The sequence below is a fragment of the Acomys minous genome (genome assembly GCF_964271855.1).
Source record: "Acomys minous genome assembly, chromosome: 12".
Lineage (NCBI taxonomy): Eukaryota > Metazoa > Chordata > Mammalia > Rodentia > Muridae > Acomys > Acomys minous.
In genome coordinates this window covers 21,408,530-21,434,856 of record NC_140493.1, presented here as the reverse complement: position 1 = coordinate 21,434,856, position 26,327 = coordinate 21,408,530, and the positions used below count along the sequence as shown (strand labels likewise).

The 26,327-nt window shown below is 43.8% G+C and overlaps 1 protein-coding gene across 9 annotated transcripts in view; it reads left to right on the top strand.

Annotated features, from left to right (window-relative positions):
• TNRC6B (trinucleotide repeat containing adaptor 6B) overlaps positions 1 to 26,327 on the top strand; it is a 243,235-nt gene extending 216,908 nt beyond the window's left edge. For all 9 annotated transcript variants that reach the window (XM_084748324.1, XM_084748323.1, XM_084748330.1 and 6 more), the window contains 7 exons: positions 2,454 to 2,630; positions 4,462 to 4,608; positions 4,859 to 4,954; positions 8,621 to 8,842; positions 9,546 to 9,616; positions 12,565 to 12,704; positions 14,174 to 26,327. In XM_084748324.1, the coding sequence (XP_084604450.1) occupies positions 2,454 to 2,630; positions 4,462 to 4,608; positions 4,859 to 4,954; positions 8,621 to 8,842; positions 9,546 to 9,616; positions 12,565 to 12,704; positions 14,174 to 14,561 (1,241 nt within the window). In that variant the 3' untranslated portion in view covers positions 14,562 to 26,327. The remainder of the gene's footprint in view (positions 1 to 2,453; positions 2,631 to 4,461; positions 4,609 to 4,858; positions 4,955 to 8,620; positions 8,843 to 9,545; positions 9,617 to 12,564; positions 12,705 to 14,173) is intronic.

Here is a 26,327-nt window from a genome sequence, read left to right as displayed (position 1 = left end):
ATTATAAATGTGGATTAGCCTTGTCTGACCATAATTTCCTTTAAGAGCTTATCCATTTCCCTAGAAAACAGATAAGAGGTCTGGACCTTCTTTCAGCCTTCAGTGCAATGTTTCTTTCGTTTGTCAATATTTCACTTGGACTCAGGGTTGTCCTCATTGGAATCAATATAGATGACTGTCTGGTTGTCCCTACTGCAGAGCCCTGGCAGACTTAGCCCAGCCAACTCATTCAGTCTGTAGCCTTTCAGACCTCCATTAGAACCCTCTTTAGTAAGCCTTTAGAAGTCCTCTTTAGTAATCTCATCCAGAGACCGAGAATGAGCTGCCCACAGCTTTCTGCCTACCCTGCTAAGCATCATCAAAACCAAGAAAACTTTTCTGAATTACAAAGTCTGTTTTATGGACTGAGTAACCCTAATCCTGTGTCATCCATAGCACTGGGCACTTTCACAGCTCCCTTAGGCTAGTGATTTGCCAGCTCTGGATAATAAATATAAACTGGCATATGAAAAGATATCTCAGAAGTACAGTATCCTCTCTCCTCATCAGAGGGGATAATGTTTTCCTCGTTTTCTTAGCAATCCCCAGGATAATTGAGCTTTTCATTTTACATTACCTCACTGTACTATGCCTCCAAACCACATTTCTGTCATTGTCCTCAGAAAAGCAAATGTCCTCTTAACATAAAATGGAGACAATTTAATAATATTCCCATAGTCCAAACCAGATTGCTTATTCAATATTATATAAACATTTTACTACATTACCCTGAAAATCATTCTGTGTGCTCGTGATCAACACCCTAAGAGGTGAATTACAGACTATATGAACTTTATTTGGAAATAAGGAAAATAGTCTCCCATGCACTCCTGAACTTTTACTTAAAGTAAAAATTTATTGTTATTGTTAACGAATTTTAAGCTTTCAGCTTTTCCTGTTGAAAATGCTTGAAGGCAGTACTAACAAGGCCACAGGAATAACCCTTGGGATACAGTGACAAAGGATTTGCTGTTCTCTATGTATGAGGCCCTGGGCTCAGAAATACAGAGTTCATTGCTGGCATGCTGGCAGAGACCTTGGACAGGAACTCCACCTCATTGCCTTGGAATTTAAAGCAATTGCAGATGGCTTTTTCTCCTGTGGACTCTGTACACTGCCAATTCCAGATAACCCAAGCTCAACCAGCCTTTAAGAGCTGGGGCAAAAGCTGGGTGGTGATTGTGTACACCCTTAATCCTAGCACTCAGGAGGCCACAGGCAGAGCTCTGTGAGTTCAAGGCCAGCCTGGTCTACAGACTGGGTTCCAGGATAACCCAAGGCTACACAGAGAAACCCTGTCTACAGGGTAAAGGGTAGAGCTGGGGTAGAAAGCATCAATAGCAAGATCATGTAAGGGCATTGAAGAGATGGCTCAGAGGTTAAGAGCACAAGCTGCTCTCCCAAAGGTCCTGAGTTCAGTTCCCAGCAACCACATGGTGGCTCACAACTATACTATACTGTACTATACTGTACTGTACTGAGATCTGGTGCCCTCTTCTGCCATGCAAGCAAAACACTGAAGGAGCTGGGCACAGTGGCTCCCCCCCTGCACTCAGGGAAGCAGAAGTAGGCAGATCATTATGCATTCAAGGACAGCCTGGTCTACAAAGTGACTCCAGGACAGCCAAGGCTACACAGAGGAAACTTTATCTTTGAGGGGGCTTGAAGACATGTCTCAGAGGTTAAGAGCACTGGCTGCTCTTTCCGGGGTCCTGAATTCAATTCCCAGCAACCACATGGTGGCTCACAACCATCTATAATGAGATCTGACACCCTCTTCTGTTGTGCAGTTGTACATGCAGACACAACATTGTATACATAATAAATAAATAAATCTTTAAAAAACAAAAAAACAATCTGTCTTTGAGTTCCTCAAAGAGGGGGTGAGGTAGAAGGTTGTTTACTAAGAATGTGTGTGTCGTCATAAAAGGGTGTCAGACCCCCCAGAACTGGACTTACAGACAGTTGTGAATGGTTGTATGGGTGCGAGGAATCAAATCTAGACCCTCTGAGTCCCCTAGAGCTTGCTTGCTCCCTCCCTCTCTGTGTGTCTGTGTGTGTGTGTGTGTGTGTGTGTGTGTGTGTGTGTGTGTGTGTGTGTGTCTCTCTTTCTGTGTGTGTGTGTCTGTCTTGTCTGTCTGTCTGTCTGTGTGTCTCTCTCTGTCTCTCTCTCTCTCTCTCTCTCTCTCTCCCTCTCTCTCCCTCTCCCTCTCCCTCTCCCTCTCCCTCTCCCTCTCCCTCTCCCTCTCCCTCCCTCTCTCTCCCTCTCTCCCTCTTGTTTTCCGAGACAGGATTTCTATGTGTAGCCTCACAGAGATCTGCCCGCCTCTGCTTGATTACTGGGATTAAAGGCATGTGCCACCACACCCATCTTAGAGCTCTCTAATTTGTCAATTTTTTCTTTCTTTTCTCAGGCGCTATAGTGGCCCCTGGTAAGACCCGAGGAGGATCACCATACAACCAGTTTGATATAATCCCAGGTGATACACTGGGTGGCCATACGGGTCCTGCTGGTGATAGCTGGTTACCTGCCAAATCTCCACCGACTAATAAAATCGGAAGTAAATCCAGCAATGCCAGTTGGCCTCCAGGTATTGTTCATAAACTGCTTTTTCTGTTAAGTTCAGATTCTGAACACATTGCTTGCACAGCTCGCTTTACTACCCCATGCTTTCATTTCTGCACGTAGTAGTTTTAGTCTGATAAAGGTAAGGCATGCACTCTGAAGTGTGTGCAGTGGGAAAAGTTAGGGATAAAGGAAGAGGCTTTGTAGCTGAGACTTGACATTTGTCCTGTGTGTAAAATGCTTTGCAACATGTGCGTTGACTTGGTAGACATAGTCATTCATCAGATAGGTCATTTATCCTCCCCAGGTACAGTGATGAATTCGTTAAGATTCATACCTCTTTCTTGCTCCCTCCTTCTTCCTTCTCCTCCCCTTTGTCTCTGTCTTCTATTTTCATTACGGAAAATTTAATAAAGCAAAAATACAAATCAGTAGTTATCCTTCGGTCCATATGTAATTCTGACATAAATGTGTGTAACTACATTTTATTAGAGTGAAATGAAATAACACCTCTTGATCATATATAATACATACTGCTCTTATCAATATAATTAGGGAAATATCAGTTTGTTAACACTATCACATAACTTTAAATACAGCTTCAATAAAAACATGATAAGCTTTATAGTCTAGGTGTTCTTTTTTTTTTTTTTTTTTTTGGTTATTTTGGGTTTTTGTTTGTTTGTTTGTTTTGTTTTTTGAGACAGAGTTTTTCTGTGTAGCCTTAGCTGTCCTGGAACGCACTCTGTAGACCAGGCTAGCCTCAAACTCACAGCGATCCACCTGCCTCTACCTCCCAAGTGCTGGGATTAAAGGCATGCGCCGCCATGCTTGGCCTTAGTCTAGGTTTTCTTATGATCCGTTAAATTATTCCCAACTATCCCTAGACAGTCTATGAAGCAATGGTCACTTACATTGCATTTTATTGTGTGCTTTTGGCAAATACCTAATAAGAACAATGGGAAAGGTCACTGGTCTCGAACCAGATTTTTCTCCTAGTTTTTGGCCTCACTTCATTAGACACCAGCTTCAGCTTTTCTTTATGATCTGACTTCCTGTAGTAGCTAGAAAATCACGTATGGGGCCAGGCCTTTAGGGGCATGATCCAGTGCACTGCCAGACAGATGAATGGACAGACAGTATGCTAATAGACACGTGCATTACTGACAATCGGTTTTTTGGGTTTTTTGTTTTGTTTTTTTGTTTTTTTGTTTTGGTTTTTTTTTTTTTTTTTTTTTTTTTTGAGACAGGGTTGACAAGCGTTTGTTCAGAGTAAATTTTTTTATTTCACGATGAAAATCTGATACACAATAGATTGCATTATTTGGATATAGCACATACTTTTTTAATCAATTTTAATTTAGATTTTCTTAATGCTTCTACCTCCCTTCCAATTCCTCGACTCTAGTAAGAGAGAAGGAAGTTGGAAGAGACAGGATGTAGACCTCTCTAGACTTAATGCTGGCTGCCTAGAGTTGTTGAGTTCTTTGGAAAAACACCAACAGCCGCCTTCTTTCTCCGTCTATCTTCTATGTGTCTCTCAGAGTGTTCCTGAAATCTCTGGGCTCTAATATTTATATCCTTCCACAGTCCTCAGAATTAAACTAACTGCAACTGGTATCAGCTGTAGACAAACTAAAGCAGCCCAATATCCCATACTTGGGATTAAACATGTTTACATAGCATAACTGAGTTTTTAAAGAAACCAAAACTTCCACTACATTTAGACTGTTCACAGGACCATGTTTTTTTTCTACTAAACAGTTATTTTGGCATAATAATAAATAAAAATTTTAAATGTTTAAGTTTAAAATACGTTAGCACTCTCCTATCCCTAACATTTCTTCTTGTCTTAGAATTCCAACCAGGAGTGCCATGGAAAGGTATCCAAAATATTGACCCTGAATCTGACCCCTATGTCACCCCAGGAAGTGTGCTGGGGGGTACAGCCACATCTCCCATTGTAGATACTGACCACCAGCTGCTGCGGGATAACACCACAGGTACGTGAGTGCTGCAGACTTGTGCGTTTCATTAAATAGCATCTCCATAGTTAGCCTGTGGCCTTGTTTCTATTCATAGTACCTGATAATTTAACCAGAAAATAGAAGAATATTGCTTTTTAAATGAGTATTGTTGAGTTGCATTTGTTTTCCCTCCTATTTGAGTTTAAATGAAATACACACAAAGTTTCCTGTTATACTGACATTTGTCTCCAATATCATCTTCTTGTTGTTCATTTATCACCTCAAGGGTCTAATTCTTCCCTCAACACCTCGCTGCCTTCACCTGGTGCCTGGCCCTACAGTGCCTCTGACAACTCCTTTACCAACGTTCATAGCACTTCAGGTACTCGGGGGCTTTTCCCTCTTGGTTAGCAGTGGACGGTGTGGCTCCTCTATCACTGGTGGTTACTTCCTAAGGAGTGTCTGTAAAGGACGTGAAGCACATAGGTCAGCACAGATGGAAGCACAGCCTTTCCATGCACCCAGCATCCACTCCCGGCCTCCTAGTCTCACAGAGATAGCATAGGTAACACAGGACTACCTGTGGGAATAGAATCTTATACAGCTGGGGGTATTCAGAAGGCAGGCTGTGACTGATAACCAAATGTTTCTGTTAACTAGCCTGCCAAGGAATCAAGGGCTATAGGAAGAGCCAGTAGTTCACTCTGTATTAGCATTGAGGCAACCAGTAATAGCTTATTCTTCCCCAAAAATATGACTTAGAGACATAATTTAAAAAAAAAATAGATGGCCAGAGTCAAAAAGAGGACCTTGATTAATTTTCCAATAATACTTAACTTGTTGAGTTCCTTGTGATTTGTCAGGGGTGGGTGGGTTGGTTGGTTGGTTGGTTGAGTTTTGTCATGTATTTGTTTACTGAGGCTTTACACGAAATAGAATAGGAGCTAGAAAGGTGGCTCAGTGGGTGAAGTGTTTCTGTGCGGTGTCCAGCACCCACATAAAAAAATAGGCACAGCTAGGCACACCTTTAATCCCAGCAGAGACAGATATAGTTTCATGAGTTTAGGGCTAGCCTGATCTACATAGCAAGTTCCAGGACAGCCATACATAGTGAAACTCTGTCTCAAAAGAAAAAACTCAGCTATGGTGGCATACAACTGTAATACCAATGCTGAGGCGGCAGAGACAAGAAGATCCCTGGGTCTTGCTAGCTGGCCACTCTAGCCAGTTCAGTGAGTCTCAGGTTAAGGGAGAGAGGTTTTTTCCTCCAACATATTATTTTTGTTATTTGGAAATTTCATACAATGCACCCTTATCACACACTCTTCTCATTCCTCCCAGGTCCATCCTCTCTACCTTGTACACCCCCCCCCCAAAAAAAAAACCCACAAAACTCATCAAGTCCAGTTTGTCTTCACTGGAGCATGATCTAGGTGGAAAGAAACTGAGAAAGATACCTGATGTTGACTGCCGGCCTCCAAAAATACATCCCCATAAAACTAAGCATGCACATGTACACACAGAGCTGAGAAATAGGATAAAACTTCTGTGTGGTTTTGTCAGGATCTTATGTAGCCCTGCCTGGCTTGGAACTCACTATGAAGACCAGACTAGCCATCCCTAAACTTACAGCGATCCTCCTGCCTCTGAGCACTGAGCTTGCATAAAACAAATTCTCAGCGACCAGCAAATCCCAGTGAACTAATGATCCGCAGTTTCTTTTTCTTTCTAGTTCTGTCACACAGCACACCCTCACCAAGTGTTGTAGTAAACTTAGCTTGAGCTCCTTGACTTTCTCCTACTGTATGAATAGGTTACCCTCATTTTGTAGATAAATGAGATCCAAAGATCTGGATACTGAGACAGAGTAATTGTAAATGATTCCCTGCAGGCTGCTTTGGTTATGTAGAAAAACCCTGTGTCAAAGACCAAACAAAAGTACTGTTACATTTTGCCTCAGAACTGTGGCTTCACTACAGAGAAAATGCCTCAGGGGTCCTTGTCCCCAGCTCCCTCCCTGTGTTAAACTTGATAGGACACCATTTACTTATAAACTTACACTGAAGCTGACAGTAGGTAAAAGCTCCCACTGCACAAGCCTGTCAGCCTGAGTTGGAGAGAACCAACTCCAAAAAGTTGTCCTCCGACCTCCACACATGCACCCTGTAATGCACACCTACACCCACATTCACACTTATCCACCATAATATAATAACGAAACCACCTTCATCCCTCTTCCCCTCACTCCTCACACGCTTTACTATATGACTATAAAAAGCATTGAGAGAGCTTGTTACCTGGTAGGCTCTGTTCCTTTGCCCTGAAGCACTCTTCGGCCTCAGCCCTTAGCAGCTTGCTCACACAGGCATGCGCTGCCTTCTCTGGCACTCTCTGTTCCCTCACTCTGTTTCTTATAAAAGCCCACATCCCAGGAATTTTCCTCCTGCAGTTGGAGGAAGACTGAACTTTCCTATCCTCAGAACTTTCTTTCCTCCCTGCCTCAGTCCCTTAGTGTTTTCTCCACCTTTCTTCCCTCCCTCCCTCTCTGGACCCCAGGCTTTCTCTCAGTAAATATATTTGAAAGTCATATTTTTCATCTCCAATGCTCTTGCTCCATTCTCACCCTAGATTTTGTTTTATTGTTTGGGAGATTGGGTTTCTCTGTGTACCCCTGGCTGTCCTGGAACTAACTCTGTACCAGGCTGGACTCAAACTCACAGACATCCGCCTGCCTCTGCCTTCAAGTGCTGAGATTAAAGGTGTGCGCCACCACAGCCAGGCACTGTTTGTTGGCTTTGCGCTGATTCTCATAGCAACGCTCCTGCAATTTACTTAGCCGCAGTGTACCTGTGGCCTCTTTATCTGTCTGCTCCCATGAAAATGGAAAGGAGAGGGGCTGGAGAGAATGCTCAGGGATCCGTGCTGTCTGCTCTTCCTGAGGTCCTGAGTTCAATTCCCAGCAACCACATGGTGGCTCACAACCATCTATAATGAGATCTGATGCTCTCTTCTGGCATGCAGGTGTATATGCAGGCAGAACACTGTATACATAATAATAAATAAATAAATATTTTAAAATTGAAAAAAAAAAAAAGAAAATTGCAAGGGGATGTACTCATACAAGGAGCTTATATTGAACTGGGATTTCCTTTTTCTTGCTTTCCTGAGGCCATCCCTTGATGTGAACTCTTCAGACCTATCTTAGTAGATAGGCCTCTGCTAGCCCCTAAGGTTTCTCTTCTGTGTACTGAACATATGTTCTCTTGCCAAGGTTACTAGTTCTGTCTCCCATCAAAACCAGAGGCTCTGCAAAATAATTGTATTACCCACAGTGCTGTCCAGTGACTTAAGCATAGTAAGCAGTAGTGATTATTTGATGTAATGTGCTTTTTTAGATTCATTTATTTTATTGTATGTGTATGAGTGTTTGCCTGCATGTATGTGTATCACATATGCATCTAGTGCCCATAGGTGTCAAAAGAGAGAGTGAGCTTCCCCTGGAGTTCAGATGGTTGAGAGCCAGTATGTAGGTGATGGAAATCAGTGCTGGTTGCTGATGTATCAAGGCACAAGTGATGTATAACTCCGGGGGGGGGGGGGTCAGTAGCGTTTATGAGACTCTAGTTCTGCGGTGTTGGCATTCTGACCCCGTCTATTATCCTGACCTCTTTAGGAATACTTTCTTCATGAGTTTGCCCTCTCTTTCAAGTTGTGTTTACCCAAGGAAGTAGTGGGAGATTAGCTACTTTATTAAATCTTCAATTCACATGAGGACTTTTGTCAGTTTAGAGTCATTTTAAATTGTTATATTCAACATACTCAAAGAAGAGTTATTTTCACATTGATGGTCTTAAAACGTATGCTTCTTGCTACTTTGCAATTTTTTTGAAAGAAAGTTCATGGAGCCCAGGATTGCCTCAGCCTCAGCACTGTGACTTTATAAAATACAAATATAGACATGTTTGTATGCAGACACGTGTTGTATGTGTCTATTTGTGGGCAGGTGCCCATCTAACCTGACTGATTCCCAACTTTTCTCTTCTCACAGCAAAGTTCCCTGATTACAAATCCACGTGGTCCCCAGATCCCATAGGACACAACCCCACTCATCTCTCCAACAAGATGTGGAAAAACCACATCTCCAGGAACACTACACCGCTGCCCCGCCCACCTCCTGGCCTGACCAACCCCAAACCGGCATCTCCCTGGAGCAGCACAGCACCCCGATCAGTCCGGGGATGGGGGACACAGGACTCTCGGATTGCCTCGGGTAAGGATGGTCGGCTGTGCAGGACCATGGGGAGGATATGGAGGAGAAAGTGGTTGTCTGGAAGAGGAAAAAGCAACTTTTGATTGAAAAGTCGCAGTCAGCCCAGATGAAAGGACCCATTTTACATAAAGTAAAAATGAGCAACTATAGCTGGGCGTGGTAGCGCACGCCTTTAATCCCAGCACTCGGGAGGCAGAGGTGGGTGGATCGCTGTGAGTTCGAGGCCAGCCTGGTCTACACAGCAAGTCCAGGACAGCAGGGCTACACAGAGAAACCCTGTCTCGAAAAACGAAAAGAGGGGGAGGGATGGACTATAAATGAGGGGCACTGGGAGGGAATATTGTCCCACAAATAAGTGACTGAATTCACTGGGGTCAAGGACTAGAAAAGACCAAAGAGGTCAGGGCTAGGTTTAAAAAGAGAGATGGTAGGCATAGTAGCATGAGCTTTTAATCCCAGCACTCAGGGAGGCAGAGACAGGGGGATCTCTGTGAGTTTGAGACCATTTTGGTCTACAAAGAGAGTCCAGAACAGCCAAGGCTACACAGAGAAACCCTGTCTGGAAAAACCAGGGGTGGGGAAGGGGGGGGTTAGGGGTGGGAGGACATATGGTCTGCATGAAAATGTCCCCTTTGTGGTTCCCTGAGAATTTTGCTGATTTGGTTGTGTGTGTGTTTTCACTTTCCCTCATTCTTCCTTACAGCCTCTACCTGGAGTGATGGTGGCTCTGTACGTCCTAGTTACTGGCTGGTTCTACACAATCTCACTCCACAGGTAACCTCGCTTTCTTGAGGTTTTCTAGATAGTGTTGATTTTGTTTAAAGACAGAGGAGTTGTGCGTAGTGGCATACACCTTAAATCCCCAGCACTTGAGAGGCAGAGGCAGGTAGATGTCTGTGAGTTCAAGGCCAGCCAGGTCTACAAAGCAAGTTTTAGGGATACATGGGACTCATGTAAAATAAAAGGGAAGAAACAGAGTGGAGGAGGTTGGTAGCTCTGAAGGCTCATTTATGAGACTAGAGAATGGTTCAGCAGTTAAAGTTTGCTGCTGCACGCCTTTAATCCCAGCACCTGGGAGGCAGAGGCAGGCAGATCACTGAGTTCGAGGCCAGAGGCCAGCCTGGTCTACAAAGTGAGTCTAGGATGGCCAAGGCTACACAGAGAAACCCTATCTCAGAAAAAAAAAAAGTTTGCTGCTTATGCAGAGCACCCAAGTTTGTTCCTAGCACCTACATCAGATGCCTGTCAGTCTGAATGTAGGAGCTTGATGCCCTCCTCTAGTCTATAAAGAGAGCTCGTTTACTTCATGGCCTCCAGGCCTCACACTCACATAATTCTAGAGATGAGAAGAGTCTAAAAAGCAGTGAGAGTGAGTTTGTGTGACCTGCTGATGAGCTAGTGTGTTGTGTAGATATGCTAGTTGGAATCCGGAACCAAATAAAATGTTACCAGCAGGGGCTCAGTTGGTAAAGTGGCACTGTGAGATTCTCAGACCCTTTAGCATGCTAGGGTCTGTTTGGATTCTCTGTGGGCAAATGCAGTTTGCTATAAACTTATTTGCCCAGTTAACCTATTAATGGCAGGTAAATCACAAGACTTGATTTCTAGGCACATTTGAGAAAGGAATTTTTTTACCATGGTGTCTAATCAGCTCAGAAGACTCAGTTTAAGGCCAGGTTTGTGTTGCATGCCACTGGGAGGCAGAGGTAGATGGATCTCCTGAGGCCAGCCTGGTCTACATAGGGAGTTCCAGGTCAACCAGGGCTACATAGTCAAGAAAGAGAGAAAGAGAAGGGGGTGGGGGGAGAGGAAAAGAAGGAAATGTCCAGGTTTGTTTCCTTAGCTAATAGTTGACAAAACTGTAAAGAGTCATGTGTGGGGACAGAAGTGATACTGATACTGGGAATCCAACCCAGGGCTTCTCACACAGTAAACAGGCACTCTTGCCTCTGACATCAACCCCAGTATGAACAGCCAAGCATGATAATGCTCAAGACCACACTGTGTAGTGGTTTTAATGTGGGTAGGATGAGAAGCAATAAGAGGTAGCCAGGTTTGGTTTGGTTTGGTTTGGTTTTTTGAGACAGGGTTCTCTGTGTAGTCTTGGCTGTCCTGGACTTACTTTGTAGACCAGGCTGGCTTCAAAGTCACGGTGATCCGCCTGCCTCTGCCTCCTGAGTGCTGGAATTATAGGTGTGTGCCCGGCGAGATACCCAGTTTTGAAAAGAGCCTAGGCATGCTAGCTACCCAGTCACTACTCCTCCTATCCACTAAAAAATAGTGTGGGCTGGAGAGATGGCTCAGAGGTTAAGAGCACTTGTTGTTCTTCCAAAGGTCCTGAGTTCAATTCCCAGCAGCTACATGGTGGCTCACAACCATCTATAACAAGATCTGTTGTCCTTTTCTGGCCTGTAGTTGTTACATACAGGAGAACACTGTACACATAATAAATAAATCTTTTTTAAAAATAGTGTATATTACACATATAATAAAATTAAAGTGATACTGGCTGTGGTTTTGTCAAAAAGAATTGATTTCTTTAAATATTAAGGCTGCCTAATGAATAGACAGATGTCACTTCTAACTGAAGTTGTTAGTAGAGCAAAGTCGATACATGGTCAGTTGATTTTTCCATCACCAAAAATGCATTTGAAGGACATTAGTCTCCTGAAAATGCATGTGTGCCATATGCTGACAAAGGCATGCAGGTGATGTCCCTCATCAAACATGCCGACAGTGTTTTCTTTGATGGTTTTTGGTGGAGAGCTACCAGGAACTGCTGGGTTTTCTTCTTCAGGCTGCCCACTGGTGCTGAGAATGGAACCCAGGGCCTTGTGCTTGCTGGGCAGTTGCTCCCCCACTGGCTCTCACACATTACACAGCTTCTAAGTCATTCCCAACTGTAGCATATCTGTTCCAATGAGGGGAACTGAAATATTGGGATGAAGACTTTTAAATAAATGGATTAAAGCTGGGCGTGGTGGCACACACCTTTATTCCCAGCACCTGGGAAGCATAGGCAGGTGGATTGCTGTGAGTTCAAGGCTAGCCTTATCTACAAAGTGAGCCTAGGACTGCCAAGATAACCCAGAGAAACCCTATCTTGAAAAACTAAAAATAAATAAAAATTTTAATGGATTAAAGATCTTGTAAAATTAATCCACAGAGTAAATAGGTTTGTTTGTATAACTCCTGGATTGGGGAGACTACCCTAATCCCCTCCAGCCTTGCGTCAAGTGGGCTTAGTCGAAAGGAGCTGGAAGTAGTCCCTCTGTGTGTGGCTGGAGGAGTGTGACAGTGTTGGAGTGGGAGGGTTTAACTGTCCGGTGCTCAGGATGCTTTTCTCGTCTTCTCTCTAAGCACACACTTGTTGTTCTCCTTTTTAAAAGCAGATCATAGGTTGAATCTTATACTTTTATTTTTAGCTGTTTCTATAAAAACTTATCTTATTTACAAAATAGAAACAATGGATCCCAGTCTCATTCTTTAAGTGTCTTAGAAGTAGCCTGGCATGGTGGCTCATGCCTGTAACCTCAGAGGCAGAGGCAGGCAGATCGCAGTGAGTTTGAGGCCAGCCTGGTCTACAAAGCAGGTCCAGAACAGCCAAGGCTACACAGAGAGACCCTGTCATGACAAACAAACATGACAAACAGTAAATGTCTTAGAATTTACCTTTCTCTTGCCTCCTCATTATCTCACATGTGTGTGTTGTTATCTCTTAGATTGATGGGTCAACCTTGAGAACGATCTGCATGCAGCATGGTCCACTGCTGACATTCCATCTGAATCTAACCCAGGGTACTGCCCTCATCCGATACAGCACCAAACAAGAGGCAGCCAAGGCCCAGACTGCACTGCACATGTAAGTATCGTGTAAGCAGCCAGCAACCATCTAGACAAGCACACACAATGCCCAATTCTGGTTCTGCTTACTTAAACAGTGACATAAGCATCGACTCAAGAGCATTAGTCATGTGTACACTTACAAATCCTGAGGCGGCAGCCTTTTCTACCTAGCTCAGGGTTGTCTAGTGTATGTCATAGGCTCATACTCAGAATTTCAAAAGTAAGTAGTTAGTAATTTATAAGTACTACAAACAAGGCCAGTGTTTATGAAAATGCAAAACATTCTAAATGCTATTATTTTTGATGTTAGAATCTAGCGGGTTACTGTTGCAGAATGTAGATAAGAAATTGTTGGTTGGTTGGCTGTCTGGCTGGCTGCCTGGTTTCTTGAGCCAGGATCTCTATACATAGCCCTAGCTGTCATGGAGTTCCTATGGAGACCAGGGTGACCTTGAACTCACAAAGATCTCCCTGCCTCTGCCTCCTAATGCTAAGATTAATGGTGTGTACCACCACACCCAGCCCAAAAAAGAAAGTATATAGCTGTGGGTAGCAGGAGTTTTGCATGATGTGGACACAGTGGATCAGATGCCAACCGTTCTCTTTCCCACCCCATCAAACTAGTAGACAGCGAAGTATTCACTCCCTTTGGCCACAGATAACCATGACAAACACCAATAAGTTACAGCAAGGCTCCAACAGCAGTGCCTGCTCTAACAGAACGTTGCTCTAGTGTTGGCACTGGCTTGCCTGCTGTTATTATGGGTGGAGTTCTTCTTTGCCTCACGTGGAGTTTTAAAAATTGACATTTTCTTCTTTTGTAAGACATGAAATGTTTTGAAAATAGTTTTAGATTCACAGCAAAATTGAGAGGATGGGACAGCAACTTCCCATAATCCTCCAGGCCACTCTCAATGACACCTGTCCTGTCATCATCTCTCACAACTGTGGTCCATTTGTTGCAGATTATGGATATTCATTAGCACCTAATCCACCAAAGTCCACAGTTTACATTAGGCTTCAGTTTACTTCCTGGGTCACTGTTGGTGGTGGGGGTGAACAAATAAATGCTCATGCATCCACCATTACACCATTGTTGTGTCATTCAGAGTGGTGCCATTGCCCTAAAAGTCCTCCATGCTCTACGTTCTCTCTGTGTCTGTGTGCCTCTTGCAAGTACACACCCACACACACCACAGGTGGGCTGGAGACAATAGCTCAGTTCTTGCTTAGCATGCATAAATCCCTAGGTTTAGGCCCCAGTACTTCATAAACCACGAACGATGGCACACACCTGTAACCTCAGCCCCGGGGAGGTAGAGGCAAAAGGTTGAGGAGTTCAAAGCCAGCCTGGTCTATGTTGAGGTCCATCTCTATCAATAAACAAGCAGGCACGAAGACAGCATAGCAGAGGGCTGGCCACAGGTGTCCCTGTGTGCATGGTCCCTCAGATCAATCGCATCGCTGTTTTCCTCCTTTCTCCAGGTGTGTGTTGGGAAACACTACCATCCTAGCCGAGTTTGCCACTGAAGATGAAGTTAGCCGCTTTCTGGCTCAAGCTCAGCCCCCTACACCTGCAGCAACCCCAAGCGCACCCACCACAGGGTGGCAGTCACTGGAGACCAGCCAGAGCCAAGCAGACCCTGTTGGACCTGCGCTGAACCTTTTTGGTGGGTCCACCGGGCTCGGGCAGTGGAGCAGCAGCGCAGGTGGCAGCAGTGGGGCCGATCTTGCTGGCACTTCCTTGTGGGGCCCCCCAAACTATTCTTCTAGCTTGTGGGGAGTCCCGACGGTGGAAGACCCCCATAGGATGGGCAGCCCTGCCCCTTTACTACCTGGTGACCTTCTGGGAGGAGGGTCGGATTCAATCTGAACTTAGAACTTTCAACTCTGACCTCGTGACCTTTTTTGGAACAGCAGCAGCACTAACTTGACCTTTTCGTTTTTTTTTTCAACTTGCAATAAATACATTTTTAAAAGGAAAAAAGAAAACGGAGAGAGAAAAAAGGTGGGTCATTGACAGACTGTCTGAGCACATAGTTGCCTCCCTTAAAACTTCAGTTTTTCGTTTGGAATATGAATCCAAAAAGAGAACATATCACTCTTGAAATACTTGAATCATGAACGCCAACCTAGAAAGACAATGTGAAGCAAGTACACATACCATTTAAATTTAAACACAAAAAAATTAAAAAAAAATTAGTTTCTAGTTTTTCACTTTTTTCATGTTATATGGAAGTTGTTGCTAAGAAACATATATACTGAAAAAAATAGCTTTTTAACTTTGTTTGCACTGGGTGTGTTTCCGTCCTTAGGTCTACCATGTTTGGGTGGGAGGGAAATTCAAAAGAATTGTTGGGGGAGGGGGGAGGGAAGACTTGACGGAGCCTCACTTTAAAAACAAAACAAAACAAAAAAACCTTTAAAAAAAAAAAAGGAAAATTTTTGTGATTGGCTGGTTGATAAATACCAGTGTGTTCTGGCACATGTAACTGCCCAGGCATGCTCGTTCTGGTATGTGTGTGCACGTGTGTTCATGTGCATTTGCGTGCATCCTCCTCTCTGTCTCTTATGTGTGTGCCTGCGTCCTGCCCTCCTCGTCCTACCCCACCCTATATCTCAGAAAGCTGCATTGCTGACAGTTTGCAGGCTGGCTGGCCGGCCATCCGCTCTTTATTATTTTTAACTATGAGAACACAGGAGCACAGGGAGCCGCTGCAACTCAAGCCACTTCTTCAGGCTGCATCGAAACGAAGGGTGCTTCTCAATGATGAGAGCGGCAGCCAGGAGGAGGTGAGGGTCCCCAGCTCCTGTTGACCTAGCCGCAGAGCTGAGCACTGCCACGCCCAGCAGCTGGGCTGGAGGAGCCTCTCAGAGCTGCTGTTGCTCACTGCTGTGCTGTGAAATAAGCAGCCGCTGAGCACATGGAGGACTAAGTCCCAAACAGGCCTTTTTTGCTACTTTGAATGGGAACAGATGATTCAGTAATTTTTAAAATTGTGATGTTTTAAAAGCAGAAAAACTGTGTTCCCACTTTCCTGCGTCATCAGGTATGAGAATTGTTTTTAAAGGAATCAGGTAAATGCAAATTAAGTAATTCCCATTGGTTCTTACTATCATTGAGGAAAACAACGCTAATTGTGAGCAGCCTCCTGGAAGCATGGCAGCCCCTCCCTCTCTGCTCCTCTCTAGCTGAGCTGAGCATTACCTGTGCCAGGCCATGGGCGTTACAGCACCAGGCCATCACTGACAGAAACGTTTACTTAACGAATGTTCTTAAACCAGTGTGTACTTCAAGCGTCTCCCTTTGTTTCTGTGTTGTGTTTCCTGTGTCTGTGGTTTTGCTTAGGCAGACATAACTTAGCAAAGACTTAAGTATTGCACCTTGTTTTGGTTTTGACCTCTTTTTTTCTTCCTTGTAATGTTTTTTTTTTTTTTAAATTTTGGTATTTAAAGACTTTTTTTTTTTTTTAAAGCATCAATGTAGTAGTTCTCTGGGTCGAACAGGAGGCAATGTTTAATCCACAGTTATCACCAACACGTATGTACTATGTTGGAATCAAAATATATCAAATTGCTTATTGTAAAAAGAGTGAAAGCAAACCTGAAGGGGAATCCTTACATAGTAAACGGCGGGTGGGCGGGCGGGGGCTGTGTGCGGGGGAACTTGCTAGCACTTGTGTGGATGTCCCAATCTGCATCGTACTGCTTGTTCAACATGAAGTGCCGACATTCTGTACCAGCAATTACCTGCCCATTCCAACCCCTGGTGGGAGCAGAGCTCTGCTGTCCTCTGTGACTTGCTGCTATTGAGGACAAGGGAGCTTTTCCTTCTTTAGCATCTTCATTGAAGGATACAGCAATGCCTGATGTATTTGACTTTCAGCTTGTGTCTTTGTGGGTAGAGGGGTATGGATAGGGAAAAAAAGAAAAAGAAAAGAAAAAGAAAAAAATGCATGTAAGTGGCTTTGTAAGACAGTGAGTGGAAAGTTCTGTAGTCGTCTCGGCTTACCCCATGGGCTATAAACCTAGCTTCAGAAGAGATTGACGGGCACCATTCCTGTGGGCACTGTGCTTGCCAGTCTGGGAGCCCTTGGCAAGGCAGGTGGGCAAAGGAGTTTGCAGTTGTGTCTGTTCCTGCAATACCTTGTTCTCATGGACTCTGCCTTCCTCCTGCTCTCTGGATCGCATCACCACCATCCTCCTCCCACTTCTGCCCCTACAAAATGTCTCCTTCCAGCCCCACTGACCCTCAAGTGTTGGAGCAGAGCTCTGTCGTGGGTGGTGATGTCCAAGTGAAGTGCAGCTTATATTCAGACATCTGCAGACTGAAAGCTAATTCTCAGTATCCCGAGACTCCTAGGAGCCTCTAGGGACTGTTTCCTGCCGCTCTTAGTTCATGGTCCTGCCTACTACCCTCTCCTCCGCTTCCCCCTCCTCCTCTTTCTGCCTGTTGGGTCCTTGACCTGCACTATGGCTTAGTTGAGTTCCTTACGATACTACGGTGAAAGCCGGGTGCTAGAGCCCCTCTTGTTTACAAGACATAAATGAGGGATTTGAAATATGTAAAAATAAACATGAGAAGCTAAAATGTTCTTCCATCATAAGCTTAAAGGGAAAAAAAAACTAAAAACTTAAAAAAAAAAGACCAAAAAGTGCGTATATATATACATATATATATACATATAAATATATATTTTAGATGAAGACTAACTCTGGGAGCATTTAACAGTGTTTTTGTTTTTATTTTTAACATTTATTTTCCTGCTTTAAAATTTGCAAGCATTCTCAGGAATTCTAGGGTAGGAAGCCAGTTTTTTGAAGATGGTTTATTTAACCGTATCTTATCCTAGATAGACAGCTGTTTCTTTCCTGTTAGTAAACTTTTACAAGTTCCTGAAACTTCAAAAAGTTTAAACAATTTTTACTTACAAAAGTGTAAAAAAAAAAAAGTCTCCAAACATATTACCATTGCAGGGGATCACATGTTTTAAAATACATAGAAATATTTTTTAAAAATTACCAATTTAGCAGCAACAGGTAAAGTCATTAGCTTAACAACTGTGGGAGAAGGTTTAGGTTTTTCTAAGCACTGTCACAGCCTCACTTGAGGTTGTGCATACCTGAATGGGGGAGTATTTGGTATACTCGGGAGTGCCGCCACACTGTTGCTTCTGTGTAAAGCTGGACTGACATCTCCCCGGTCATGTCTCTGTTCTCCAATGCAGCCCTTCTCCCTGTCTCTCCAGCCCCATCTACAAAAGAAAGGACTAAAGAAAGAAACAACAGCTTGAGAAAAAGCGGATTGGCTCTAAACTGTGTACGTAGTGTGGTTGTTGGATTGCTGAGAATCTGTGTAAAGAGTTAGGAAATATAGGTTAATACTGTTTGAAACAAATCTTAAATATAAGCATTACTAAAGGAAAATTACCTACGGACTGTTCTGTTCATGAAGAATATCTGTTTCGCCTCCATCTGTTACAGGAGGAGAAAACAGAAGAATCTAATAAGGAACAAGTGTTTTTACTTTGTTTTAGCTCCCAGCTACTGTTGTGCTTGTTTTAAATGCTGTTTTGAAGATCTGCTGCTTACCAGCCCCATCCTGGGTGGCAGAGACCTGGAGTGTTTCCTTTCGATTTCGGTGATGTTGAATTCTCCTTTTGTATTCCCTCCTGGGGCTAGAGGTCATGGCCACAGCTTCTTTCAAACATTAAGCCTCCCAGTGGGAAAGAAACTCCAGCTCCACAGGTAAAGTGAATGAATGGGTGGGGCGGCTGCCTGCATTCTCTGAAACCGCTTTAGTGCCTTCGTACATACACCCGGACATCCTAAGAGGGGACACGTGTGTATGTGCATGTGGTCCAGTCACTCCACAGTTGGTAAGATGCTTGCCTGTAAAGGAAATTGGAGTGGTTCTGGACAGGCCCCAAAGGCAGTGGGCTAAATCAAAATTTAAAAAAAAAAAAAAAAAACTGAGGAAGTTAAATATGTTGTTTTGTCTTGATAGTGTGGGATGCCAAGTCCCTTCTGTGTTGTGTGCCCTCCATAGGTGCTGACTTCTCCATGTGTAGAAGGGTGACAGTTACAGCGATGGGGAAGGTCTTTTTGTGCCTGGCCAGTGGAAGAAGGCCCCTGCTTCTCAGCTCCTGTTCTCTGTCTTCTCCCTGCCTGTCCCCTTCGCCCATCTGTCATCTCACTGGAAGCTTTTGTTATTGATAGGCACTGATCTAAGGAGAGGACGTGGTTGGGGGGTGTTTTGAAGGTGGAAAGCCCTTCCCTTCTCATGGTATTTTTTAGCAAGAACCATGTCTACTAAGACATTAGGTGACTTCATTATACATGGAAAAATTCAATGAGCATATCCTTCCAGCACATTCTGGCATATATACAGAGGCTTGCTAGTCACCGTTACATAGATTTGTTTTGTATACATTATAAGCATGTAAGTGTGAGCTTTCTGTTTTATACTAGTTTTTTTTTTAACTCTTTATTAGTGGTAGGTAGACGTATATATGTCCATGAGCATCACAGACTTGTTTCTGTCTACCACATGAGTAGCCAAAAGAAAAGCACAAGTGTGGGAAAGAGTTGTCTTCCATCACTCGGGAGAACCTCTGCTGCCGTTGAGACCCAGTGCCATGACCCCATTTAAGGACTGAGAAACACTCAGGTCTCTAACACCATGTTTAAAAAAAAAAAAGACAGTCCATATGCCATCTCTCCTCTCAGCCCTTAACCCTTGAACTTACTTTCCATTTCCAGCATTTGTAGGAATGATCTTATCAGGGCAGCAGTGCTGGTCCACAAAATGACTCCATCCCTTCAGTGGCGCCCCAGTGTAGCATCTGTCATCAGCCGTTCGGCCGGTCCTCTGTATTGCAGTGTTCTAAGAATTTCCCCGCTTCTGTTGTGAAGCTAGCATTGGGAGTGAGTCAAAATTAAGTGTGATGTGGAGGATAATATGCAAGGGGAAGAAGAAAGAGGAATCCCTGCTAAGAATTTGAACGGACTTTACTAGTGTACCTGCCAGAAACTGAACGTAAACTTACTGCAAATACTTCTTCTCTCCCTTCTTGTCTGTTGTGCTGGGGATGAAAGCCAGGAATTTGCCCGTGGTAGGCGAGCACATTCTATGCCTGAGATACACAATTCCTCTAGCCCTACACTGTCATTGTCACCTTTTTCTTGTAAGGGAAATGATTTTTGTAGGGCTAATAGCCAGATTCTACTTTGACCTCAAATGCTGTGTACTTTTTAAGCTATTTTCTCATATTCTGCCATTTTGACTCTTAGTGTCTCTATGCTGAGCAAAATGCTTCACAAGCCTGCGTGCGCTTTCTCTCTTCTCTCTCTCTCTCTCTCTCCTCTCCTCTCCTCTCCTCTCCTCTCCTCTCCTCTCCTCTTCTCTTCTCTTCTCTCTCTCTCTCTCTCTCTCTCTCTCTCTCTCTCTCTCTCTCTCTCTCTCTCTCTCTCTCTCATGTCAGCTGGATGTTTTCAGCAGATTTGGCTGTGATAGCCATCTCTAAGATTCAGGCACAATTGAGTCTTTGTATAGAGAAAGTCCCATTCTTCCCTGCCCTCAGAGTTAAAATTCAGCATATACTACTCGGCCATTTGTTGCTTTTTGAGTTAACATTTCATATTCTAAGTATAAGGTTGTCAACTAGAAGCAAAGACACATTTTTAGCTGGTTTTTTAAAAGAAAAAAAATAAACTTTATTCTCCAGTGTTATTGCCAAGTTTTGTCACAGTTTCATGTCAATGGATTAGCTGTACTTCTTAATGTCACTGCAAAAGGGAACCTTGTTCTGGCTGGGATCACGTTTGTCTTCTCTGAGTGCTACTATGACTTTTCTAGCCTGTGTGTAAGTGATCTGTCCACCTGTAGACCCTTGGGGCCATACAGAGCCCCTTTGCGCTTTACCTACAGAAACAAGGCTGTTGAAGACATCATCAGCCTATGAGAAAAATAAAAGAATATCCCCAGAGTCTGTACACCCTGTAAGAATGCTCTCTGGGCTTACAGCCAGTGCCAAAGGTGAGCTGTCACCAGAGATGGTTTCATTTGTCAACAATAGTTTCTTATTCTTAGCCTTAAATTTGACAAAGGGGGTACCCATACTATATTCTTTAGATTTGAAATAATTGTCAACTCCGAGAATCTAAACATGATAATAAAAACTGAGTATCAGACCAGACTTAGTGGCACATGCCTTTAATCTCAGCGCTTGAGAGGTAGCGGGAAGTGGATCTCTGTGAGTTCAAGGTCAGCCTGTTCTACATAGCAAGTTTCAGAGAGACCCTGTCTCATAAAGCAAAAGTTGAATATCAGTACTCTCTAAACTGCCCACAACACCTCCCAGTCCACACTGCCAAAGGAAGACATGAACAAGATCCAAGATGGTTTAAAGGGGACACTAGTCAGAGGGCGGAGAGCTAGCTGCTCACCATCCCTGCTGCCCCTCATGTGCATGCTCATCCTGACCAGGCCCTGAGCAGCTGGAAAGTATCTCCATCATTGGAATGGTTTTTAAATTGTAGCAAAGTGACAGAAAATGCTGATGTTTGCCTCAGAGTTTAAGGAGCTCTTTCTAGTCAGGTGTACACACGTATTTGTTTTCAAAAAGAAACAGCCATTGCCAGGAAAAGGAGTACCATGCTGGCCAGATTGTTCCTCATGGTGACACTTAGCCTTTCCGCAGGTAGACTTTCATACACCAGACGTGTGGTGTGTTTTAAGTAAGAACAATAGTGTTTTCTTGAGTTCCGTGCCTCTGCTCAGCTTTCGCTCTGAGTGCTTTGGAAATAAACTCTCAGTTATAATTGACCCATTTCCAGCTGGTATCAGTAAGTTGGGATGACTTCTTCAAAAAGGGATATCCCTTCTTCCTACATTTATCTCTCTTCTCCCTGGATTCTTGGGCCTTCTGGTGGGTCGTGAGGTTTTTCTTGGGCCACTGAAAGGGTCCTCCTGGGGTCTGTAAAGGGGCTGGAGGCAGATGGAGCAGCCTTGCTTTCATGGCCGACCTTACAGCAGGAAAAGGTGGTAGATGCTAAATGTGTATGCCAAAAACAAAAGGAGGTTCTTTATGCAAAACAAACCCTCGGGGATCCTTCAGGAAGTCACATACCTTGTAAAGGTAGGTTGGTCACTCACCAAGTGATGGATTTTAGCATGAAACTTATTTTTGCCAGAAGTTTGGGGTTATGTTACAGTAATGGTGTTTAAAACACTAACCCCCTTTAATTCTTTCCGAGGAATCTCTTAAGTGTAGTACTTCTGAATGTGCCTTTGTCAGTCCAGAGACCAACTGTGGTCTGTCAGAGGGTCTCCTAGCAGCCCCAGGGACAGCTGTTGGATTTTCATCAGCACCCATTTTGCACAGTGTGGGTTGTGCGGAAGAGATTCTGGGTCTTGGCCCAGGAGGTTATAAGAAAGCAAGGCCAGGGGCCAGGTCAGCTGTCTACATCTGCATTCCCTAGGGGTGGGTGTGTGTGTGTGTGTGTGTGTGTGTGTGTGTGTGTGTGTGTGTGTGTGTGTGTTCTGTAAGCACTGAAGAATTGGGATATGGCAATTTTTTCTGACCCATTCTTTTAAAGAAGGCGTTTCTGGCTTTGTTCTGCAGAGTAAATTTTTTTACCCTCTCTGCCTTAGAAGGTCATGGTTTTCCCAAATGCAAATCACATCAATGTTGCTACTTGTGTGAACAGGGTATTTGGTGTGCATGCAAAGGAAAGGTTTTGAAAGAAAAAACAAATAGCCGAAATCATACTTTAGTTGTTGAGAACTGTTGTAGTTAAACCTAGAAATCTATAGTCTCCTTATGTGTTTGATGTTTGTTTTTGATGACCCGTACCTCCTCTCCCACTCCCAATCTTCTAAAGAAAGATCCAGTGAATGCCAAGGGCCCTGTCCACAGTCCTCAGCATCCTGCCCCTCTGCCCCCCACCCCCACAGGAGAGCACTCTCCTAGATTCCTTCAGCTTCATTCAGGAAGACAAAGGGAGGCTTCATTCCTCTAGCTGCCTTGGGATGTATCGTCATGCAAATGTGAATTTAACTGGAGGTTGTGTTTTTGTGGGTTCACACACACACACACACACACACACACACACACACACACACACACACAGAAAAAAAAGTCCATATGTGGTCATCTTTGCTCCATTTTGTATCCTGAATTTGTAACTATGCATTTTCTGAAAAGGGGGAAGGCAGGGAAGAGGGGAAAGAAACTGCTTTGTATCCTTACATTTTCCAGTTTCTGTGTCCATGGAACCCCCATGTCTGTGAAGGGAAGAAGAGGGACTCACTAGGTCAGCATAGTGAGGGCGAGAGGGACCTCTCAGACCCTGCCCTATGGCAGGTCTGATTGCCAAGCAAATTCCTGGGGTTGGGGGGGGGGGCTGGGTCTGCCATGCCTGTCCACCATTATGGTGCAGGATTCTTGATACTGGCCATGCAGTGTTAACCCAGGGCAGCCATGGAAGCTTACAGGCTCCAGTATTCTCTGAACTCAGAACCCTTTTAAGCTCAGGGAACCATGCCGCACTCTGCTGGCCTGAGAGTTCATCTCCTTTTACTTTTCTTTTGTTTTCAGTCATGCAAAGGCTGCCATTCCTAAGTATGAGCTGAGAAAGAAGGCTGGTACTTGCTGTTGGCTGACAGGAAGTTTAAAAAAAAAAAAGCTTCCCATCCCTTCCTTGCCTCCTGTTCCTGATCTCTGCTTCCCTCACCTGTGCTGAGCTGGCAATGCAGTGGGTTGTGGGACACTGGAAGGCTCTCATACTTCCTCCGCTTTGTCCTAACAATTCCTTTGTGGAGTGGACTGTGATAAATCAACACATACATGCATTGCTCTAGTCTAGGCATTAGTATGACACATAGTATCAGAAGCGAGATATGTTCGGCCTGTATTCAGTGTTTTCCACACCGCAATCTGTTATGTTCACAGTACTGTAATGAGTGACCGACTTGATCACAGTCTCTCTGTGTCTGTGCGAGGCTGCACAGGCATGATCTTATCAGGGTTCCATCTGTTCGATTGCCTTTTAACAAAAGCAAAACAACAAGAAAATCCTGATGTTTCAAGTGTCTGACACAAAATGATACCTCAAGGTATATTTCCCGTGCGGTGTAAACCCTTCATTCCTCCTTTCTTGACATCAGTCAGCTATTCTTTATAAAATAAGGATGTGTAAATAACAAGTCTTTGAAACATTTTCTTTGCTGTGAAAATAACCCTAAAATATGATATTTGCATTTTAAGCTGTCAGAAGTTTCAGGTCTGAATTCTTGTTGAAGAAGAAAAAGCAGCACAGGTCAGAGGGGTGGCTTTGGGTTTGTGGGGTGGCTATTTTCTCCTGGTTGTCCTCTTCCCTAACACAACAGCAGACCAGGAGCTACACCTGCCCTAACTAGATGCTGTCTATTCCAGCACCAAGGCCTCAGGTGGGGGAATGCCTGAATTTCTCTCTTCTGTATGATCCATTTCTTCCAAGGACTTGAGGTTTCAAAGCAGGACCTTGGGTTCTCTGCCTTCCCCTTTAGTGCGGTTCTTTAGTTCCTCAGTGGAGTTCAGTGCCTGATAGTGCAGTCTGTCCTGTGGCTTTTTCAGCAATGCCCTGGAAATGTATTTCTTATTCAGCTAAGGGCTTGCAAACAAGCCTAAAAGCTCCGTACATCCTCAGACCTTCCTCCATGCTGCCTAAACTAACGTTCTTAGAGGAAGCATGCTGACGTGTACTGCCTGCCAGGGCACTCACAGTGGCTGCCCTCCTAGACTTTGGGCTCCCATGACGCAGGGTTAGAAGACTCCCTTGTTTATCCCATTTTAACTTAAACTCCTGTCTGTCAAGAAGCTTTGTAAGTGCTCTCCCTGACCTTGTTTAATGACGACTTCCTTTGAGGGAAGAATCTTGATGAAAATGCATGGGCATCCCCTGTCCACCTGACTGGCACTGTTCACTTGGATTTTACTGTGTTGTTTGTCTGGAGGCCCTGGGGTATCAGTGTGCTTCCACTCATCGCTAGGGTTCTGCCTGCCCTTGTCTCCCTCTCTGATGTTCCCAAAGGGCTTTGCTGATGTCTGCACCTCTTTCCTGGGATGTCCCCCTACAACACCCTTTGCACACACCAGTGACCAAAGTGTATGCAGTGGTCTCAACACAAGACATCAAAATGGTGCACGCACCTCTAGTGTGCTCACAGACATGTGCACAAGATTCTGCACCCTTGGCCTTAATTTCAGCATGACTTAAGGTGCAGGAATATTTTTAACAGGTTTAAAAAAAAATACTCTTCTAGGAGGGAAAATAAAGCAGATCCAACCACTCAGCCATGCCCCACTCCCTAACTCTCCACTAGATTCTTACGACTTCTCATTTGGCGCCCAGCCCAGCCCGGTTTTGCATAACCAAAACCAACAAAGAGCAACCTAAGGAGAGGTTTCTGGACTGTTTTATCTTTCTCCCTTTAGATGGAGATACAAATGCTGCTTTGGGTTCCGTAATCCTAGGGGGCTATGTTTACATAGTGAAATTCATTCTACCAAATCAGGAAACAGTAAGTAGTGAGAGACCCTTCAGTAACAGGTCAGTGAGGCTGAACCCAAGGTGAGAGGACCTGGGGGTGTGGGAGAGGAGGAGAGAGATCCTGGTTCGCTCCCTCCTCTCTGCTCTTGGTGGCCCTCTTTGCTCCTTTATCAAAAGGTTCAGAGAAAGGCACCAGAAAGGCTGAAGTTTTAAGAGGTAGCTTTCCAGCTTTGCACACACATAGAAGGTACCATGAAAACCCTCTCATCTGAAACACTCGGCAGAAAACCTGTCGCTGCACGTGTTGATGCTCTCTGCAAGTTACCTGTAAGTGTTTTTGTTTTCTTATACTTGAAATTGCTTTTACAATATTATTTTGGTGGCTTTTCTTTTCTCTCTTCTGATTGGCAATTGAAAATACAGATGATAAGTTTTAAGGATATTTGAGGAGAGAAAAGGAAGGATGTGGCATGGTCTTTTTTTAACATAAAGGTTCAATCGGACTCCCATATGGTAAAGTTGCTCATCTTACTGGTTTAACGTGGACACAGAAACTAGGCACTTTGGTGGTTCACTTGCACGGCAGGCCGGCCCCCTTTCTATATTTTATTTTACTTCTTTAGTATAGTGGTACTTAAAATCACTGGTTCACTTAAAAACAAACAAACAAAATGTTAAACTCTACTAATGTACAAATAAGCTGAAAAGTTGCATTTTATGTGTATTTTTTGCCATAGCAGGTACTGTATTTCTCATGCTGGATTTCAAAATATATATATATATATATCAAAAAACAAAACTGAAGGGTGGTGTTTTATTGGATTGTGACAGGTTGAGTGATACGGAATAAAGTCGTAGTCATTTCATTAAAACTGAGAGATGATGTGATGCATATACAAGAGTTTTCTGAAGGGTTGTTTTTTTTTTTCTTTTGGGCTTTTAAACAGCTTATTTTGTTTTTGTTTAGTTTTTATTTTATTTTATTTTGGAAAGATATGATTGTATTATGTGCAACTCAGTTGCTTACATTATAACTACAAAATATTTTTGAGTTCCTGGAAAAAAAAAGAAAAAAAGACTAATAAATGTGTTTGGCTGCTAAGCA